General features: G+C 47.1%; 1 protein-coding gene across 2 annotated transcripts; it reads left to right on the forward strand.

The window, feature by feature from the left end:
- Window positions 1-234: 234 nt before the first annotated feature.
- WDR91 (WD repeat domain 91) lies at window positions 235-17,939 on the forward strand. Of its 2 annotated transcripts, none has more exons than XR_015258936.1 (15): window positions 235-421; window positions 2,247-2,426; window positions 3,756-3,962; window positions 4,812-4,895; window positions 7,036-7,160; window positions 9,094-9,271; window positions 9,548-9,706; window positions 10,703-10,902; window positions 11,351-11,501; window positions 12,956-13,050; window positions 13,370-13,538; window positions 14,345-14,453; window positions 15,303-15,415; window positions 16,235-16,337; window positions 17,277-17,412. XR_015258936.1 is itself a non-coding variant. In XM_086751053.1 (15 exons), exons 1-15 carry the CDS (start codon window positions 299-301, stop codon window positions 17,439-17,441), a joined length of 2,256 nt encoding a protein of 751 aa, XP_086607179.1. In that variant the 5' UTR covers window positions 235-298; the 3' UTR covers window positions 17,442-17,939. The 2 variants fall into 2 exon arrangements, 1 of the variants encoding a protein (XP_086607179.1); XM_086751053.1 differs by having other exon boundaries at window positions 16,140-16,337; window positions 17,277-17,939.
- Window positions 17,940-21,712: the final 3,773 nt, after the last annotated feature.

Genomic DNA, 21,712 nt, shown 5'->3' on the forward strand with positions numbered 1-21,712 from the left:
GCGGAGGGCCAATCGGAACGCAGCCGGTGTCTGGCGGCAGCCAATAAGAAAGCGAGGAAAACGCGGGCTATACGCGCCGGCGGTGGGGCGCAAGGAAGAGGCGGGAAAAGGCAGGCGGGCCGTGCGCATGTACAAGGGCAGCAACTACAAGCCCCGGCGTGCCTTGCGCTGGGCGGGTGTAGCACGGCACGCCGGGATCTGTAGTTCTCCTGGCTCTGGGCTGGGCCACTTCGCTCGAGGCCGGGCTCCCCCCTCCTCGCCCGTGGGCGGGCGGAGCCGGCAGTGCCGCGGGGTTCCCATGGCGGCGGCGGCGGAGCGGACGGACGAGCTGGTGCGGGAGTATTTGCTCTTCCGCGGCTTCACCGCGGCCCTGAAGCAGCTGGACGCGGAGATCAAGGCGGACCGGGAGAAGGGCTTCCGGGTGAGCGGCGGCCGCGTCCCCCTTCCCGGCTGGGCGCCGGCGGCCGCCAGGGAGGATGCGGCCCCCGGGCAGGCCGCGGACGCTCCTCCGCGCACCCGCTCCCGGGGCCGAGCGAGGGGAGAGGGCTGGGCAGCGGCGGGGCAGCTCTCGGAGCCCCAGCGCTTCCCCGCGGAAGCAGCTCGCTTCAGGGGCGGCCGTCTCCGCCCCGCCCGCGGGCTGGGTTGGGCGCCGGGGCTGGACCGGCCGCACCGGCGGGACCCCCGGCGTTGTGGTGGCGGGGGCCGCCGGCCGGCCCTGCCGCCGTGTATGTACGCCCAGCCTCGGCGGCGGAGCTTTAGCTGGCTGGGGGCTCTTCCCCGGCTCGGCCCCGAAGCGGCGTTAGGATAGAGCAGCGGCGGTGGGCAACGGGCTCCATCCCCTCGCCGGGCTTGGCAGCCGGGGGCCGCCGTTCTCGGCCAGCCGCCCCGCGCCGGCGGTCTGCTCGGCCCGTCCAAAACCGCCCGTTATGGACCCCGCGTCCGACCCGTAAACCACCAGCGGATTCTCTGCTTCGTGCCGAGAGGAATGCAGGAGATGCGTGTACAGGAGGGCAGCGGCAGGAGAACATCTTTCTGCCTGGATCTTTTCTCGGTCATGAGATTTTTATCCAGCAGCTTTACGGCTCCACTCTTTAGTTTGTATGTTTTAAGCACCAGCTACGTTGCTAGATGTGTAGAAATTGGTGCAGAATTTGCCAGCCTCAAAAAATACACTTTCAGTCCCTTGCGTGAGCTTCGTGTTCCTGTAGCAGCAGTTCTGGGAACTGAATGTAGTGTTTTGAACAGTCAGGTTTTGCTTTACCCAGCAGTACACCATTACCTTTATCATTCATAAAATGTGTTGCTTTTATTTTTAAAACACCAGCACTTTGCTGATGTTTAGAGGTCAGCAAACAGTTGATTTAATTGGGATAATGCTGTGCAAAACAAAATTATGAAGGGACTGCTGGGGTCACAGACTTATGTTTCCTTTATCTGTAGGACGCCACAGAAATAGAGGCTGGATAATGTCCTAAGATGTTAACTGGAGGTGGGGGTGAGGGAAACCATGTATTAAACAACTTTGGTAGCTGAATTTTATATAGGGTGCAGATTCTTTTTTTTTTTTTTTTTTTTTTTTTTTTTTTTCCTGATGCCTGCCTTGGCCATCAGAAATCACTGAACTAAAAACCTATTCCTGTGCTACCGTTCTGCCTTATTCATATAGCAGAGATGATTTTCAAAGAGACATAATGACAAAACAAACAAATTCTATTGCTAAGTATTATGCCTGCCATGTTAGTAGGTGACATTATTAAATATAAAGGTATTTCAAAGATTGCAGTGCAACAGATCTTTCTTCCTCTTTCTGTTGGCTTAATACAGCTTTTGCCTTTTAGTCTAAAAATACCATGATTTTCCAGGTGTTGCGCTTGAGTTTTCAGCGTTTAATCACATTATTCCTGTTTCTTCATTATCAACTGACTTTTAAAGGAAGTGGAAATGTTTTGCTTACTTGCAAAAAACCCCAGCAACGGCATTTGGCAAAATGTGATATTTTTGTCAAAATCTTTTTGGCTATGTTCTTTCATGTTTGTTTCTTTTTTTATTTCAAGGATGCTGCAGAGTGGAAGAATGTTAGTATAAATTGCAGAGTGTTTCCTGGATTAGCAAAATAGCTAACGCATAAGTGTTGGATTGTGGTAGTATTTGCGCAGTTAAAGCTTTTCAGCACTAAGTTACAGAAAGTCTCTTGTGCTGCAAGAGCCCTCACGTGACTGCAGTCTTCCCTGTTTTGCCCTCTTTAGGTGGATAAGATAGTGGACCAGCTGCAGCAGTTTGTTCAGAGCTACGATCTGGCCGCCCTGCGGGATTACTGGAGTTATCTGGACCGACGCCTTTTCAGCCGTTTGGAAGATGTGTACCGGCCAACAGTGAACAAGCTGAAAACCAGCTTATTGCGATACTACCTTGTCCATACTGTTCAGGTAGTGTTTGATTTTTAGGCTGCTTTTTAAAAAAGATCCTCGTCTCTAAAACCAGAGCAATGAAATACGCTTTTGAGCCTCTGACAGGCCTGTGGGTAAGGGACAAGTGATTCATGTGTCATGTATCAGGAGTGTAGTAAGGAGTTTGACACAGACTCACATGACAAGCTTATAAGCAAGATAGGGAAGCTCAGACAAAAGAGAAATATGGTTAGCTGGGGGCAAGATATTAACACTCAGACATGAAGGCAGATCCCCCTCAGACAGGATGACTCTACTGCTGTCTCGATCCTGCTCAGCCTCTGTTAATCACTTGGATACCAGGAGAGATCACAAGGTTTGTAAACACCTCCTTGTGTGGCTTTGCCGTGAGGACGGAAGGGGACAAGAACAGTGCTCAAAGAAGTCTTCGTAAGTTGAAGAAACGGGCAGAAAAAAGCCCCAAGCACCTGTATGTAGGTAGAAGTAGTCAACTGCTCTGATAAAGAATAAGGAGCAGGCAGCGGCAGTGCAGGGAAGGGCCTTACTGCAGCGCTCAGGATCAACAGGCAGGATTATCTGTATTCCTTCCACTCTGACCTGCTGGCAGCACTCAGCCAGTCCTTCCAGGCACTGTGGTTCTTAAAGCATCAGGGGAGTTGGAGGGTCCAGAAGAAAAAAAGGTGACTTGAAGTTTGTGGAACCCAGTTTTAGTTTATCAGAGAGGGGAGAAGTGGGCTTCAAATCTGTACAAGGTAATGTAGGAGACAAAAAAGAGTGAATGTTTTTGTTTGCTTTGAATAGAACAGAAAATAATGAGCTTTACATGGAGCAGACATTATCTTGTTGAAACCCTAGGAAAGTCAATAGAATATATTACACGGGGTGGGCTTTGGCCAGAATAGACTAATACCTGTCAGGAATTCATGTTTCATTTCTTACCATTTAGAAGCAATGTTTCCTCCTTGATTCCATTTCCTGACTGAAGATCTTAAAGGATGGGTGTTGGTGGAGGAGGCAAAATCTAACACACATTTCTGGAAGTGTGTTGTATCAGTACGCAAACTGCACTGGTTTAGCTGGAAATCAGTGTAAGTGATTAGTTTGTCTTGCCTCAGCATTGGAACAAGACTGTGTTACCTAGAAAGAAGGTCTGATTAAGTTCATTTGTGAGCTTCTAGTGTATTTGAGATTCTTTTGTTCCTAGATGAATCTGTTAACTCTAACCACTTGCTCAGTTGAGTAGTGAAAGTAGTTGCTAGTGTGTTCATAACAGAGAGGAAATATTCCTAGAACCCATGTGGTGACATGAATGGAATCACGAGCCCTGTTCTTCTTGCTGTGTTTCAGACTGGCCGCAATGACAAGGCGCAGGAGTTTTTCCTCAAGCAGGCCTCCGAGCTCCAGAACCAGGCAGAGTGGAAGGATTGGTTTGTCCTGCCCTTCCTCCCTGCCCCGGACTCCAACCCCACCTTTGCCACCTATTTCTCGCGCCAGTGGGCAGATACGTTTATCGTGTCTCTGCACAACTTCCTGAGTGTCTTATTTCAGTGCATGCATATCCTTTTTTGCAACTAACAGTTAAATCTCCTGTGCCCTGGTGTTATGCTTGCTATCAATGGTGGTGCCAAGAATATAGCATTACAGAACTTGCTGCTTTCAGATAATTGTTTTGAGCCAAGACTTAATAGGAAGGTGGTATTTACCAGAGGATGTTGGAACAGTTATTGTTCAACGATCTGATTATACGTTCTATTCCCTGGGCACAAACAATTGTGGGTGTTTCTAATCCTGAACTGTTCCCTATGTTAGTGACTAGAAATCTTTTGCACATCTCGTTCTGAGATGCTTTTCCTCTTTGCTTGGCATAGTACAAAACAGGCAGGCGACCTTGGGTCATAGTCCATAACTGAACTAGCGTCTCCTGTTAGACCCTTCTCTGGGTTCATATGTTCACAATGTTGTCTATTGACAGCTCGCTATAATAGGGTAGTTCAACATTGGCAGAAATAACAACTTTTGTCCCACTCTACTGAGTTCTAATCTTGTTTGCTGATGGGCAGGTTTACATTGCCGCTGGAATATAGCTCATTTTGAATTGTTTCTTCAGTGTATGCTAATGCAGTAACATAACGTGTCTTGTCCTCCACTTCTGACATGTAGAAATGAAGAATCAAAAAATCCTTGCAAAGCCTATGTGAAATAGTTTGTGCAAAAGTAAAGTACAAAGTTGGCTGAGGTAACTAAGCTGTTAGTAGTCTTCTGACCTTGCACATACTTCTTGCTACTAGTATGGACTGGGCAGCTTTGCTGTCTTACAGGCAGACGGCCAGTATGAAGTGCTGGCTTTTAGAATTAAGGCAGGTACATGGGAGTTCTTGCCTTGGTTTTCTTTAACATTCCTCACCAGTTCCAGTAATTTTGAACTTCGAAGCTGAATGTCTCAGGAGCAGTCTCATACAAGAAGAAAATGAGTCGTTGCGGCATAAGGTCAGAACTGACGTCACTCTTCAGGGGCTGACTGTATGAGGCTGCGAGTTTTGTAAAATTGGTTTCATCCATTCAAGAAAGTTGTTTTTCAGTGCAGTTATTGCAAGGTAGATTCTTCCATGAGTCCTTTGCTATTTTAGTTTATCTTTCAACTGTCTCCAGCAAACTGAGGGTTGTGATCATATTGGGAAATGTCTGTTTAGGGTATTAGTGTCCCTCCGCTGGAGATGACTGTCCATCTTGCTGTGCTGTCTGACCAGTGTCTGCATACTGTGCAAACTCCTTTCCTGCTACACTGCAAAATCAAGACAAGCTGAAACTAGTGGCAGGTTAAGTGCCTATATGGTTGACCTTGCATGGAAACTTCTAAGTAATATTCAGTCACTACCAGATTTTAGCTGATAGAGCAATAGAAACAGGCAATAACTTCTGGCAAAGAGACAGGAACTGTTACTTCTGAAATGACCGCTTCACCATGGTTGAAGCGTACTTAAAGCAATTTAGATCAACTAACGGAAATGTTGTGAATGTCTGCTTCCCAACTGGAGACCTTACAGTAAACTGTAAGAAGGGCTGACCGGTTCAGACAGAATGTCACCCAGCTGCATGTCTTGTTTTTGACAGTATCATCAGCAGATGCTTAGAGAGGTAGTGTAAGAATATATAACGAGTTGGTCCTTTCCCAGTATAATTTCCTATTAGAGAGATTTGGGAAATCTATGGTTTTAAAAACTTTCTAAACTACAGATTGCATGTGGATGATCACATACAAGTGGGAAGCCTTAGTCATGTAAGCAGGACTTTAGTTTCACTTCCTCACACATGCCAAGTCAAAGCTCTCTCTGTATGAGTACTTCAGTAAAGTTTTGTAACACAGGAGGTAAAGCACAAAACATGTTGTATGTTGTGCTTCCTGTTTCAACTGTTTTGGTAGCTGATCAACACTATTCATTTGTTCTAAAAATACTGAAGTAAAAGAATAATTGAATTCAAAGAGGAGGCTTTTTTTGCAAAAGAGCGACATTTGTCACTGTATCCTGTACGGAGTCAGTGGATCAGGCCAGTTTAACAGGAGGGTTCTGCAAAGATGGTCAGTGAATAAGGACAGCAGGATAAGGTATGTTTTGAAACAGAGCTCTCATTTCCTTCAATTTTGTATTCTCTACTTTCAGTCAAAGCTGTTTTTTGTTTCTGATATGTTGATTGATATAACTTACAGACTGCATAAGCATTCTCTGGCAAATAAGCAGAGGTAAAAAATAGACTTTCCTTTTTGGAGAACTGCTCAGGTCAGAAAATGAAGCAGGTTTAAATAAAAAGTGGTGTTCATAAATATTGAATTCGATGCTAGTTGAAATTAGTCATTCTGATTTCACTGCTGAAACAATGTGAATACAGGAATAGCAAGCTGAATTTCTAAAGCTCCTTTTTCTTGTAATTCCTTAAATACTATAATAAAAGGAAAAAGAAGAATTGTATCTGAAAAACAAATGTACGGAAACAGAAAAGCCTGGGGAACTCTTCATGTGAACAAGAGTCACAGGTGTAAAACACACTCATCACACAAAGCTTCATCCTGAGGTTCCTCTCTGCTAAGGGAGAAAAAAGAAAAATGTCTCTTCTCCATAACATGGAGATAAATCTCACTGTCATGCTTGGGAGGGACCTGGGCAGGGTGTGGAGCTGGATTTCAGGGTGACCTGATGATGTTGACCTCAAAGCATCCTGCCAGCTCACCAAACCCTTGGCTATGGGAGGCAGATTAACTTCTAGACTCAGTGCCTGTACATCACTACTGCCAGTCCCGTGCATTGCCCTGCCTTGAACTGCTTGCGTGGAGTGGCTGGTCAGCTCTGCCCTGGCCAGCTCTCATTTCCCAGCACTGTTAATGTCCCTACGGCAACAGCCCAAGGAGAGGGATGAAGGTTTTAAGTAGGCTCCAGTTTCATGTGTGTAAAGTACTGATTGTTTTGACTACTTGGACTAAGGTGGTGCTCAGTCAGACAGAGTGGCTTTCTTCCCTCCCCACCCTTCTAGGGCTGTTGAAATAAAAGGAGTAAACAACTTCAGCAAGTGGGAAGGAGGTGAATCTCAGTGACCCTCTGTTTACTTTTTTTTTTTTTTTTCCTCCTCGTTGCAGCTGTTTGCTTTGCAGGTGGAATCCTCTCGCATGAAGAAAGAGGAACTGGAGGTGGAACAAGCTGTTGTCCATCACAAGTTGCCTGCGTATGTGGCCAACATGGATCGACTAGGGGACTCTGAGCTGTGAGTGCCTGCAGAGGAGGAGCTGGGGACTGGCTCTGCTGCTTTTATTGGGTCAAGGAGGCTCCTGGAGGGTCATTTCCTTGTTCCCTCTCTGGGAATCAATGCAGAAAGACATCCAGGCAGAAATTCTGGTGACCTAAGTGGGTTTAATGAGGGAATTCATGACGGGTATCTCTCACACTGTTTGGGGGAATGATTCTTGCCAGTTGGTGAGAGCCCAAGTGCACATGGAAGTTATTCTGCTCTGCTCTCAGCATTACACCAAGGTGTTCTGAGTAGCCAAGGCACTGGTAGCAGTGCAATGCCCTGCAGTATTGCTCGAATGAAGTGGATTATCTATTGACTCCTATTTTCTTTAGTGCCTGCAGTGCAGTAGGTGGGAGCCCTGTGTTGTTTTGTAGACGCTGTTGCTGTATGACCCACAGGGTCATTGTTATGCAGAGATGCTTTTTTGCTTTTGCAAAGTCAAGGGAAAAGAAGTTTCTCTTCTGCGAGGCTCAGTTATGTGTGCACAGAATTCCCCATAAACTTGCTGCAGTTAAAGTGTATTTTATGGCTACATCTATTGCATTCCTATCTGTGGAAATTAGGCAACATACACAATGATACACCTTGTTTAATTGCTATTTAAGCTCTTATTTTCCCCCCAGAACACAGTTATGCAAAGCAAGTCTGTGTTTGAATACATTGTGTTATTGAGATTTTTTTTTTCCTTGCTTTAAAAAGATCTGAAAACAAATGTAGCTTAGCTACAAGGTATTAATGACACTGCTGGGGCTTTGACTTTCTCATGTGCTTCTTTCACCTCTGTTCAGACAGAAGGGGGAATTGATTGAATTATGCTGCTGACAATGACAAACAGAAGTTTTAGCAGAGACCACATACAAAGTATTTGTTTCAGTCTAAAAGTTGTCTGATTAAATAGACTTAAGTGTCTGGTGAACTATTTTGATAACTGCTCTACTCTCTCTGCACAGGACAGGCTAGAGTTTCATTTGAGGTTTGGTTTTTTTTTGGTTTAACTGCTGTGTGGAAAGCCCTGATGTTCATCTGCACACATCGAGGAGAGGGACGTGAGAGATGGGATAATTGATTCCCATATTCATTTTTGTTCATTTGTATCAGAAAAACTTGCCTTAGAAGTGACATTTCTTGTGTATGCAACTTGTCTCTAAGTCTGGGGGCCAGTTCTGGTTGCTTTTTGCACATCTCTGCTCAACCTAAAGCCGAACTTTGGTAGAACAGTTCCTTCCTAGAAGAGAGGATAGTGAAAGTGATTGTATTCCCTTTTTTCTGGGTGCTACTCTGCTCTTGGAAGAAGCTGTAGTGGAGTGAGGTCAGACAGTTATGTTCTGGGAGGCAGCTGCTGCACTTGGCGTTGTGGGCTGAGAAGGGCTGTGTGTGTAATTGTAGAAATGGACCTAAACTTTCTTATTTCTAAATCTTTGGGTCCAGTTTTTGAGATATTGAGGGTGTATGCTTTAAAATTGCTGAATATCTAAGAGTGTTCAGTGAAAAACTGGATACTGAATGCTTCTCGAAGTAGGTCTGGTTTATGCCTTGAATCCTGGCTGATATAGGTTCTGTAGAAATCTGGATTCCCCTGTCTTTCCATTAGGGTCATTCTGAACTAACCACGTGGAGTGGAAGGAGTTTAAGGTGGCCATACAGGGCATTCAGGAACAGCTGGACCCGGTGGCATCTCTTGAGAAGTGAGCTTTGGTTACAGTAGTTATAATTATCTGCTCCAGCCACTAACAGTAGGTTTTAATACAGTTTTTTAATGCATAGTGGTCCATCAACTTGCAACATCTGTCCTCCAGTGGTTCAAGCAGCTGACACTTTGCTTGTTGAGTGGTCTTTGGTCAGGTTGTCTGGCTACATTTTGATACTCTGGTGGTGTTTTGTTCTTTTATTTTCTTTTTTTAATTAGTGATATGACCTGCAACCAGAGGAGTACTGCACATTCTCTTCAGTCCCGAGGAGGCTTTCTGTCCTCTTTTCTCTCTCAAAGTAAAAGGGGCCCTTCCAGACCAGCCCATCCAATTGGCGCTTCTCCAGCACAGACTGGCAGTATCCTACTGGGGAAGAAAGAACCGACAAATCACCAGGTAATTTTCAACTGTGTTCATTGCAAGGTGCTCAGTATCCAAGGAGTTAACTTGCAGCACAGCACTGCTCTAATTTTGCTTCCACCTGATAAAATAAAGTATCCTTTCCTTCCTTGCAAGTGTATGGTGGGCCTGAATGCAGCACAAGAACAGCTGCAGTTGTTGGGGGGCTAGTGGAGCCCCTGCAGGTGCTTAGTTTCTTTGCCTCCTCTTTTGCTTCTTGTTCTACAACTTAGCATAAGCGTGACTTTGCCATATCATTCCTCTGCCTTCCAGAGTGCCAAAGGAAAAGAAGGAACAGTGAGCTGTAAGGATGGGAAGAGCCACTTCAGTGGGTTAGTAGCAGGCGAGTCAAGTTCACTGCAGCAGCGGCAGAAGCACTTGCAAGAGCATGGGAAGGAAAGGAAAGAACTGCTATTGAAAGGAACCTTCCAGGTACCGGACAACACTGCAAGGCTGGGAAGTGAAGGGCTGGTATTTCTGTAGTTTATTGTGCTAGGTGGTAAAAAAAGTGCAAGTGTTCCCGTTAAGCTTCTGAATTGCTGCTCACATCTAATTGTATCAAAGGTTAATCTCTGTTGTTAATCAACTCCTTCCACGCTTGGTTTATTTCTATGTCCCTGGAAGCGAATCTTTTCTTTAAAATGAAAGAAGAGTTGTCTTTTGTCATGATCTTTTCAACAGTCTGGTCCTGGGGAGACTCTTTCATAGACCTTTATGATTCATATTCAAATATCTTGTTATAATCCCCATTCTGTAGTGGCAACGGACTTGGCTTACTCATCCTGCCCAAGTGAATTCTCTCCTGTGGGTTCTTATGCTGGTTTTTGCAGGCTCTGTGTGGACAAGTAAAAATTAATAGAACACTCCACTGGATAGGAGTGGAAATATCCTTTGTAGCAATGTTTACTTTTTGGAGTTTTTTTTGCACGATATGTTGCAATTTTGCCTGGGAGTGTGCTCTACTTTTTAATCTAATGAAATAAGAAAACTGTGTTCTGGGTTTTAACCACTGAAGGTCAGTGGTCTACTTCTGTTCACCTGTGTATTGTCTGACTGTCAGCAGCCGTGTGATCAAAGGATAGAGAACGCAGGAGGAATGTTGACAGCATCTCCATTTGGCTGTATTTTGGCTCTCCCTCTGCGTTGAGGGAGAGACAGCGCTTAGGCACTGTTGCCTGTCAGCCCGTACGTGTGGCTGTTCCGCTTAGGGGAGCGCTGCTTTAGAGAGGAGACATTACTCCACCACTGAGCAATTGTGCAACACGCTATACTTGTGCTCAGAAAGGTCCCTGGTAGAAGGAGCGTTGAGCTGACAGTGCTTCTGCTTCAGTGCAGCTTGTTTTTTTTTCTCCCAGCAGGTTGGGGTGGCTGAAGAGCTTGATCTGGAGCTGCTGCTTCCTTGTATTTCACAAAGATTTCTTCCTTCAGGGCCAGAATGCTGAGAAGAAAACCGATATTGGCACAGCTGAGACAGAGCCGTGCTCAGAGCTGCATGCTGAGCCAGCAGAGACTTCAACCAAAATGCCTGCCAGCAGTGCAGAGGCTGTGGGGGTCCGGCAGGAGCAGCCTTTCATTGTCCTGAGCCAGGAGGAGTACGGGGAGCACCATTCATCCATCATGTACTGCAGGTAATGGACTGCCAGAAGAAGGCTTTCCCATAGAAGCCTCTGTAGAGGACCAGGTGTGTCTGGCCTCTCTCCCAGCCTCTGTTCGGTCCTGCACATTGTGCATGTACAGCCTTGCAGTTGTAGGGCAATTGAGCTGGTGTGACTCAAAATGGCCTGTAGCTTCTGCAGTAAGAATGGACAGATTTTTATGATTGGGAGATGCCAGCTGGGAGGAAAATCCCTGGCGAAGTAGGATGGTATTGCTTGAGGGCATTATGCTTTGCATGTGAAGCTCGGTGCGCTTCATTGTGGCATGTATTGTGGGCTGAACAGGAAGTGGTGCAAGGAAGTTCTGATTCCTGCAGAAGGAATTGGTGTGTGGCTAGGAGAGGAAGGATTATTAGAGTATTTACTTGCATCTAGGAACTTTAGGGAGCAAAATATCCAATGAGTTTCATTCTGCACATAGGGTTGATTGTTCTGGACGGAGAGTGGCCAGCTTGGATGTGGATGGGGTCATCAAAGTCTGGTCTTTTAACCCCATAATGCAAACTAAAGCTTCATCCATTTCCAAATCTCCATTGCTGTCTCTGGAATGGGCGACCAAGCGTGATCGACTGGTGAGTAGTCTGCGTGTGGAGACTTGAGAGTCACAGCAGATGACCAGGGGATGTGTTGCACGTTAACTTATAACCAGCTGCATTGTGAATAAGATCAAGGCAACAATTACTTTAGTGGGACATAGGTAGCTGAAGCCTGTAGGGTCTCAGAAAAACTAGAGTGGGGAGTGTGTTCTGTGTTCTGAGCAAGGAATTCACCGCTGGTTGCCCTGAGACAGAAATTCCCAAGCTGCAGTGTGGGTATAGCTGCAGGACAGAAGTAGCTGCTTTAAGAGAAGTGCCTCTCTCCAGGTAGAGTAGGCAGGCAGAGGCAACCTTGTACAACAGCTCATGGGAACCCTGCAACAGGGAGCTGTGGAGGTTTATTCACACCCTGAGCCAGAAGCAAACAAGGGAGAGCAAGGCTGAGGACCAGGGGTGTGGTGTTGGCAATGTGCTTGTGCCGGTGTGAAAAGGGCTCTATGACCAGTTTTATACTGGTGCCTTATGATTTGAGGGTTGGTGTGTGCATAAGGAGCTCAGAGCTTGTTTAAATATCATGACAGTGTAAATGTTTCCTATAGCACTTTTTCTCTAGTTCTGTTACTAGAGAGGAACCTTAAATTATATGCATTCTTCTGAGTTGCTAGAACTGTTGCTAGTTTTTCATGCCCTCCCTTGGTGAGAAGGCAGGCCTGCAACTGATGGAATATTGTTCACATTCTGGCACTGACTATGTGTTGCTGCTAACCCCAAAATGCCACCTGTGAAGAGCTGGTGCTACAGCTTATCTCTTTCTTTTCTTTTGCTCTTAGAAAGGAAGTTGTCCGTGCAATTGTTCTGATGGTTCTTCTGCTTTGTGGAGTTTATTTCCTGCTTGCTGATAGAAAGATTCTTCTTTCTGAAATATATGGGGATTCAGCAGCAAATCAGGCTCTGAAGTGAGAAGCATCTGGCTTGCTTCATTCTCTTTGATAATACATCCCTCCATTATTTTATTTTTTATTTAAGTTGTAGCACCACTGATAAAGCATGTGTGAACTCTTCTGAATGATTTCATTCTCACCTGGATGAAAGGAGGTGGCTTCTACTTGCTTTTTCTCTTAAACCTAGGTTGTTAATTCTGTGTTACTGTCTCCTTGCTCCCCTAGATATTGAGGCTCCATATATGTTTTCCATCCTATAAAGTTGAGCTGTACCTTAGAAAATGGCTTTTTACTCCACCTTGGTGTCTATCAGATCTCTTTCTCACTGGAAAGCAGTGCTTTTACTTTGACTTCTATGGCTCTGGGGTAGTCTTACTCAGCGTGATATGCACAGAAAGACAAGATGTACCCTGATGGAGTGATGTTTACTCCAAATGCATAAGTAGAAAAAAAAATAGAAAAAAATTTCACTCTGTGGTATTGGTGGTTGTTTGACAGCATCATTGTACTCACTCACAATCCTTTCATCTCCTCCTTGCTGATTTCAAGCTATTGCTTGGCAGTGGGGTCGGGACGGTTCGTCTTTATGACACAGAAGCAAAGAAGAATCTTTGTGAAATCAGCATTGATGAAGACATGCCCAGGTAACTCTGAATACTGATTTTTATATATCAATGTAAATGTTACTGGTTTTGACTGTGAAAAGGTAGGTGAAGTCTGAGTGTTCCTGCTGCTTTCCTGCAACTGCAGGACTATCTAGCCTTCATCCAGAGGGCAGTGCCTGTCTGAGCAGCGTAAAACTGCCAAGTGAAATGCTAGACACTGAAAATCTGTCTAGAGCACACAAGTCTTGCCCTAAGTGCACCCCGTCTTGCAGGGTCTTAGTGGGAGAGCTTGTAATCAAGTGTTGTGCTTGAGGCAGCTGCTGGAGAGAGGCAATTTTGACTCTTTGCTGTGTTTCAGGATCCTCTCACTTGCCTGCAGCCCAAGCGGTGCCTCCTTTGTCTGTTCTGCGGCAGCCCAGAGCCTCATCTCTCACATGGACTTCTCAGCAGTCGGCTCTGGGGGCAAAAGCACGAACCAAGTTCCTGGGAAGCTGCTGCTGTGGGATACTAAAACGATGAAGCAGCAGGTACTTGCTGGCTTTCTTTCCTTTCCCAGTCTGCTTGCTGAGAATGAGTGTTTTCTGTTTTGGTGTGTAGGAACCCTCTTTCTAAATTATACTTTCTTTTCTATACCCTTCTTTTTCCCCCTTCCTCCTTTCCCCTCTATCACATGCAGGATAAAAATGAATAATGTAAGTAGCTGCTGAGTCTGGGTTGGGGTTTTTTTTTGTTTTGTTAGTGTGTTGGGTTTTTTTGAGGGATTCTTCAAAATAGTCCATAGTCTTGTTTCTATTCTGCCTGCACAGTTTGTGACTGGAATTGTCCCAAGTGGATTGAATGATGCTTTGCTCCGGCTTTCTCCATTTGAGCTATATTGAAGGGTTTTCTTTGCTGCTATTCCCCCTGTCCTCCCTCTTTTTAAGTGAAGTGCTGCTTTCAGAGGTTTCATCTTATGTTTTCTCCATTGTTTCGATTTAGATGAGTAAAATTCTGGCAGGGAATCTTTACCCGGTCCCTTGCCTTTACTCTTAAGAAATGCTGTCCCTCATGTGTAGGAGAAAGCAATGTACTCAAGCTAATGCCTGCCAGAAGCTGGTTTTGCAGCCTTGAGGCCATGGCCAAGAAAGCTGTGGCTTGGCTAAGGTGAATTCTTGGCTTAGTGTCACAGTAAAATGCAGTTGCCAGCCTTGAAGTCTGTAGTCATGAGAGATGAACTCCTCCAGCGTGGAGCCCTACTTTCTACTAGACACCGTCTTTCCTCCCTCTCCTGAAGATCAACTTCTCAGCACCTCTAGCTCCGTTTCTCAGTATTGATGCAGACTTTCCTTTCCAGTTGCAGTTCTTCTTGGAGCCTGAGCCTGTTGCTATTAACTGCACAGCCTTCAACCACAATGGCAACTTGCTGGTCACTGGGGCTGCAGATGGGATTGTTCGTCTCTTTGGTATGTTTAAATTGGGCAGTGAGGTGGCCCCTTGGTGTCCTCAGCACCTAGCACCCTTCTTCTGCCAGCAGGGAGGCAGCTGCAAGACATGCTTGAACACCAAGGTGGAAGCTATTTTCTCTCTTCCACAGTAGCTCTCAAGAGTGAACTGAGATGAACTTTCTCTGGGGGACATTGGTTAGAGACCCTGGTAGTGCTGCTGGATTTGTTTTTTCCCTCCTGCTGAGGAGCAGAGTTAACTTGTCCTTGCGCCATGTGGTCTTGGCTGTGCCATAGAGCAGTACTACTGCCAGAAGCTGAGTCTTGAGGAAAGGAATTAATGTCTGACCTTCCAGTTGAAGGCAAAGGCTTCACATCAGTCCTCCTTCCCTGAGCAATTTCTGTTTCTCAGGTTGTATTCTCTTCAATCTGTCCTTGTGACGAAGGCACTTCGGGCCTCCCTCTTCTGTGAATGAGAGATCTTCTGGCCTGGGTGCTGAGCTGGACGCTGCAATCCCAGGTCTGTGGGAGGACAGACCTGACAGCAGCTGTGAGGGTGGACAGGATAGCAAGTGGAGAAGTGGGGCTTGGGTGCAAAATGCTTGCAGTTGACAGTGAGCATGTGAGCAGCCCTGTAAAGCTGGAGGAAGAAGTGACTAGTTACAGGTAATGAATTTTTTTTTTTTTTTTTTCTGGGCAGTGTAAAAAGCCACATGCTGGAGAATAAGCACAGGGTACTGGGATTGGATTGGGCTCCCCTGGGCTGGTTTAGAGGGCTGGGACAGAGACCTTATGAATGTGAAGGGCGTTCTCTCTTCACCTCAGCTCTGTGTGAGTATGAGGAGTGTTCAGTACTGGTTCTCCCCTCAGATATGCAGCAGCACGAGTGCGCCATGAGCTGGAAGGCACACGATGGGGAAGTCTACTCTGTTGAGTTCAGCTATGATGAGAACACAGTCTACAGCATAGGCGAGGATGGCAAGGTAGGTTCTGGGTGACCTTCTACCGGTCAGCTGGTAGAGAGATCCTTTCTGGTGTCTTCTCCATATGGCGGAGATAGCAGCCTCTGCAGATCCTCTAGACTCTGAGGGTGTTTTTACTGCTAACTGTGTGCAGTACTGCCCTGCTGCATGCAGTCTCTGGGGAGAGAGTGGCTGGAAAACATACTAACAGCTGGAGCTGTCGTGGAACTTCTCTGCAAATCCTGATGTTGGTGACATCCCCTTCCTAGAGAATGCAAGATGACATTTCTGTGCCCTGAGATCACCACATTTGAAATCTTGGATTTACCAGGGAGCAGATCCTTGACCACTTAGTGTAAACTTCCTTGTCAGCAGCTCCCTGTTGCTTATAAGAAAGGCTTCAATTTCTGCAGTTCCACAGTCTTCAGCAGTGGAGGTGTGGCTCAGGGAGGGAGGCTGCCTGAAGGTGTGGATCCTTGGCTGATGAGAGTTAAGCAAATTTCCACAGGATCTTGCATGCAATATGAAAGGACATACAGGCAGCAGTGCTTGTGGAAGGCAGGGCATATGTTTGCCTGGATAGTAGCCTGTGTTTTATAAATATAGCCGCTTAGATATAGATATCAACGTGCCATCTTTTGTTTGTGAGGAATAGCCACTTTGCTTAAAAACCATGAATGGCCCCTCTACTTTCATCCCAGTCAATTTAACCATGGGCTTTTGTCATATCTTTCTGTTACTCTAGTTTATTCAGTGGAATATTCACAAGAGTGGCTTGAAGGTGTCTGAGTATGATCTTCCCAGCGAAGCTACAGGTCCTTTTGTTCTGTCTGGGTACAGTGGCTACAAGCAAGTCCAGTTCCCACGAGGAAGACTTTTTGCTTTTGACTCTGAGGGCAACTATATGCTGACATGTTCTTCTACTGGGGGAGTAATTTTTAAGGTAAGTTTAAAAAGTGATGAGGAGTACTTACACATTCTTACAAGCTATTGTTCTTACAAGACTGCAACAGCAGCCACTGGAAGTTCTCAAGCAGCACCTACCACCATCCCTGCTCTGTGAAACTTGCTGCTCAGTTTCATACTGTCTGCATTTTAGCAGTGTGTGGTGTTTAGCAAGTGTTTGAACCTTCTGTAAGCATTTAACCCTCTGTATGTAGTTAGAGTATGTGTGCTCCTTGTTCTTAAAGATTAGCTGCAGCAGTTTTCCTTAGTGCTTAAGTACCTAGAACAAAGTTTTAACTTTTAAAATATATTGATGAATGCCAGTTCAATGAAAAATGTCTGATGGTTGACTGATGCTCATCTTTAATCTGCTTTGTGTGCTTGCTGATGTTATGTTAGTCCCAGCCTGATTCTCTCCTCTTACTGTGTACTGAAATGAAGGGTAAGGCTGAATGGTTCCAAGTACCCAAATTTCTGTGCCACAGTAACAAGGAGTTACTGATCACATGCTCCTTGCCTGCTTCCTCTTGAGTCAATACCTATCTGTATAAGCCATTGCAAGGCGTATTAGATGGAATTTTTACTTTGCATCTGGGGCATTCAGAGCACCCGCACTAACATGAGCTATAGCTTAGGCTTATATGCTCCACCTACATGCACACACTGGTAAGTGTGTGCTCTTAGCCTGCCGTGTTCAATTACTGCAGCTTAACTGATGTGAGAAGCTGAGCTGCTTGAGAACATGTGTTTCTGTCACAAGACTGGAAATGTTTCCTCATGTGTGCCACATACGTCTCAATATCTCTCTGATTCTCCGCTTCATTATGTATGCGGATAGGGATATGGCATCCATAGCAGGCTTTGGCTTCTCCTGTGTGTGCACTACCCCTTCTGCAGACACTTGCTTCTTTAAAATCTTATACTTTCCTTCTTTTAGTTAAATGGTGAGGAAAAGGTTTTGGAGAGCTGCCTTTCCCTGGGAGGACACCGAGCTCCTGTTGTCACAGTGGATTGGAGCACGGCCATGGACTGCGGGACCTGCCTCACGGCCTCTATGGATGGGAAGATAAAATTAACAACCTTACTGGCTCAAAAGTCTTAACCTGAATAGTGGTGAAGGGAAAGAGGAACAGACTTGACAAAAACAGTGTTAGCTCCACAGGAACAAACTGCATGGGAGAGAAGGCAAGCCACAGTCCCTCTTCTCATTGTAGCTTTTGCCTCTTCATAAAAAGTAAATACATTTGCCAAACCACTGTTGAATAGAATGCCAGTATGGGATCGGATCAGGGGCAGCATAATAAAACAAGTCTTCACTGACCCAGTGTGGCAGCTGGACTCCCTCTTCTAGGGATTCTTGAGAAGCATGTGGCTAGAAGGCTGATGGGATCTGTCAGGGTTTCTGCAGAACAAGGTAAGGCTGGAGGAGGCATGCATGAAGCAGCACAGCAAGTGGTAATAAAATGGCACAAACTGGAAAAGCCGATGCGAAACCAGAGTATTATTTCAGTATAGCATTTGCTGTTGTGCTTTTTGTGTGGGGTTTTGTTCTTTTTTGTTTTGTTTTGGTTTTTTAATAAAAATAAAATATTCCCTTGCACTTGATTCCTGTGCTTTGTTCAGCTGTTGCTGCAGAACACAGAGGGTGGCTGGGGCAGTGCTATGCCAAGAAAGTCTCCTGCATGGAGAAAAGACTCTTGCGCTTCCACCGGCTGCTTCTGGCACTGACACTCGCTCTCTGGGGAGAACCAGTGCAAGACATGCAAACCAAAAATATTGGCGTTTGTTTGGATGTATTGTTCCCTTGTGCCACCTGCTACCAGCTAGAGAAGAGATCCTGAGTCAGACCTTTTGAACTGCTTGTGTGGGAGTTCGGACGCTACATAATGCCTAGCAGCTACCTGATGGTGGAGAGGAGGAGGAGCGAGGGCCAGAGCCAGTCTGGTCCTGCCTCATGCTGTCTTGTCACTGGAGCTGTCTCCCCCTGCACCCCAGCAAAATCAGGGCAAGTGCTGCGCTCAGGAGTCTTTGAGTGGACTGCTGAGCAGCCAGATTTCTTCCGCTTACACATCACCACGGAGCTTGCTGCTGCCTTGGGAATCATAGAATAGTTAGGGTTAGAAGGGACCTGTAAAGGTCCCTTTCTTGGGACTTTGCAGCAGTGTTCCTTGGCAGAGCTCTCCTTCTCAAGTATGCGAAGAATGGGTGCAGTTTACTGTTTGAAGACACCTTTGGTGTCCTCCAAAGGCCGTTTTGGTTTTAGAGCCAGGACATCTGTTAACTCACGAGTGTGAAGGGTGTTTGCCTGGAGAGGAGGTGGAGCATTATGTCAGTCTGGTTTTGCCAAGTGCACTTTGTGTATTTGTGAAAGAGTGTCTTGTCAAAGTTGCAATGCCTAGCTAGCTACCTGCTTGTGTTTGCAGAGGTGGGGTCTGGGCCACGTGGACCTCCATAGCTGTCAGCTTCCACTGCAGCCCAGCCAGACCTGAAGCATGATGGTTCTTCTCCACTTGCAGGTCTCAGACTGCGCTGTGGGAAACAGAAGTCCCAAAAGTATAAAAATGCATCTGAATGTCAGCTTGGCAAGCTCTTAGCGGAAAGCCCAATGAGAGACTAGAACAACTCTGGCGAGTTGACCCTGCAGAGCTATGATACAGCTGGTGTTGCCTGGTGAGCAACCAGTGTCACAGGGGTCCTCTCGCTCTGCCTGAGGCTATGGCATAATTGTTGTCAGTGGTTTACGAAGCTGTCCCTCTTAGTTGCTTGTGGCTTCCCTCATGCTGCCTTCTGCATTGCACTGACAAAAGCATTTCTGCAGCAGCAAAGGGAACTACCTAGGGAAACTGTTTCAGCTGAGGGAGAGAGGGAGACTCATTTCTTTCTGCTGTAGCCCTCATTTCCAGAGTGGTGGCACTGCATGGCTTGGCCCAGCCACCCAGAGGGTGGCACACCAATGCCTCTAGGGCACTTTCTCAGCAGCTTTCCTGAAGGTGTGCAGAAGAGATGAGGACCTGCTGGCTGGGGAGTTCGAGAAGTCCCCAAAGGCTCTTTCCTCATGACCTGGGCTTGGAAATCAAGATTTGCCTGGCTAACTCTATGGCCATTCTTCACTGGCGGCAACACACATCACAAGATGACTTGGTGTCCAAGAAGGCTGTTGCCATCCTTGTGCCTGGAGACGCTGGATACAGTCTGCAGTTGTTTTGTCTGTTGCATGTAGCCCAAGGAAGACTACGGTTACAGCTCCGGTCAGACACACGCATTAGAGCGGGCAGGACGTCTAGCCCAATAAAACAGTGCCTGCAGCGTGAAACTTCCGGGTCACTGGAGATATTTGGGCCTTGAAAGCACAGCATCCTTGAGGCTGGAAGGGACCTCATCTCATCCATCTAGTCTGTCCACGCTCTGCTCCAAGCAGAGTCAGCCAGGGCAGGTGGTGCAGGGCCACGTCCAGTTTGGAGCATCTCCAGGCATGGAGACTCCACAACCTCTCTGTGGCACAAATAAGCCACCAGCAGGCTGAGCCAGGGTGTCCAGCCCCACCCCAGGCCCCTGGGCCTCCAGCCCATAGGCCCAAGATGCTCACTGAGGCATAGGCAGAAGCCTCCAGGCCCTGCCTGAGCTCTGTCATGGCGTCGCTGGCTCCAGCTCTGTCTCAGCTGTGCCTGTGCCTGGCCGCGGACCACGCTGGTGTGTTGGATATCTGGAGAATCAAGGACACTTAGCGAACAATCCAGACCAAAAGGAGTTGTTATGTTTGTGAGCAGCAGGCTTCAAGGACATCGCGGAGGCCGTCTGTGAGAAAGTGATGACGCAACCTTGAAAGGAGGAGGAAAGGCTGGTGTACGTGACTGAAAGCAGAACGTGAAGCAGGATGCAGGTGGAGAGGACCGTGCGCATGAACAAAGAGACTTAACGAATCATATTTTAGCTAAGAGCGCGTGCATGATCTAGTTAGCCAATTAGTAAAGAGCTTGTGCATGATAGGGAATTAGAAGGGCTATATTAACCGGGATGTATCAACAATAAAGCGGCATTTCCTTGATCATATTGGTCGTGTGCAGTGTCCGTGACTTCCGCGTCAACACTGGTGCAGGCCCCAGCCCGCAGGCTGTCTTCCCGGCCTGCCCTTGGCCTCCCCGCAGCCTTGCTTGGCCATCACTGGGCTGTGTCTGACCCTGCTTGCCACCCGTGGGTCTGAACCCCAGCCCGGCCTGGCCTGAATTCCTGGCTTGCCCGCAGAGCTGCTGCCTCTGCAGGCACTTGTTTGTCCTCTGGGCTGTCTGCTGCCCCGGCTGCCCGCCCTGGCCCAACCCTGCTCCCCTCTCTCGGATAGGCCGAGGCTGGGCCCTGCCCTGCTGCCATGGGAGCCCCTTTGGCTCCCCGTCCCCGAGGGAGCAGCACAGCACCCTGCTTCCTGGCACCGCTCTCCCACCACCCTCAGAAAAGAAAAGGTTTTTCCTTAGGTTGAGGAGGGATTCCGCCTGCTCCAGCTTGTGCCCACTCCTTCACACCCTTCCCCTTGGCGAGCTCCAAATCCATCGGATCTCTGTGCGATCTGCAAAGCTTCCCTGGCTACCAGAAGCTCACCCAGCACCTTCTGCCCTGAGCACCAGGAGGATTGCTCTGAAAAGGCAGCAAGAGTCTGGTAACTGATGATTACCAGTAGCTCAGTGCTAGTCCCTGCTCTGAGCACAATCATGGTTCAAGCCTCTGCAGAGGAAAAGGACACAGACGCGTGCTCCCTCTCGGAGACGTCTGCAGGACTGATTTTCATTCAGAGCGAGGGCAGAGAGAGACGTGCCAAGGGCCTGCATGGGAAGAGAGCCTGAACGAGCCTTCAAAAGCAGGACTCTCCTCATCCAAACCCGCTAGGCCTGAAGCGCTGCAATTGGGCAGCAGAACTAAGACACGTACTAGATGACACAGTTCATTAAATACCAAGCTGCAACAGAACACTTGGCATTAGATGCAGGGCAGTGGTTGCACAAGGTGGAAGGCAAAGGTTTCCAGGCTTCGTTCATCTTCCCGTGAGCACTCTGTTTTTGGGCACTGGCACTTCCTCTGCTCCAGCAACTTCTCCTCACCAACTGCATTGGAGGTTCAGCTGCGACTGGGGAAGGGCAGGAAAAGAGAAGGCTGTGTGTTAGCTTTACAGCAGGCTGGGCCAAAGGCAGCACTGGAAAGTGGATCCTGAAAGTACAGCACTAATGCACAGACCCAGGTAACGAGAACCAGTCACTCATACGTGTCAACAACAAAGTTCCAGCCCATGGGCTACAGACACACCTGGAAGATTGTGTTACACAGAGATACGGATCAGCTTCTTGCGGTTTTTGCCTTATTCCTTGTCCAGCTCTTTCTCCCGTATCT

This window comes from Chlamydotis macqueenii, chromosome 1, assembly GCF_036417535.1.
Source record: "Chlamydotis macqueenii isolate bChlMac1 chromosome 1, bChlMac1.mat, whole genome shotgun sequence".
Lineage (NCBI taxonomy): Eukaryota > Metazoa > Chordata > Aves > Otidiformes > Otididae > Chlamydotis > Chlamydotis macqueenii.

Excerpts from the sequence above, each read along its gene's own strand:
- WDR91 (XM_086751053.1), top strand. The coding sequence starts at position 299 with ATGGCGGCGGCGGCGGAGCGGACGGACGAGCTGGTGCGGGAGTATTTG. Across the intron at positions 7,161-9,093 it reads CGACTAGGGGACTCTGAGCT|TGATATGACCTGCAACCAGA; the intron begins GTGAGTGCCTGC and ends TTTTTTAATTAG. Across the intron at positions 9,707-10,702 it reads TATTGAAAGGAACCTTCCAG|GGCCAGAATGCTGAGAAGAA; the intron begins GTACCGGACAAC and ends TTCTTCCTTCAG.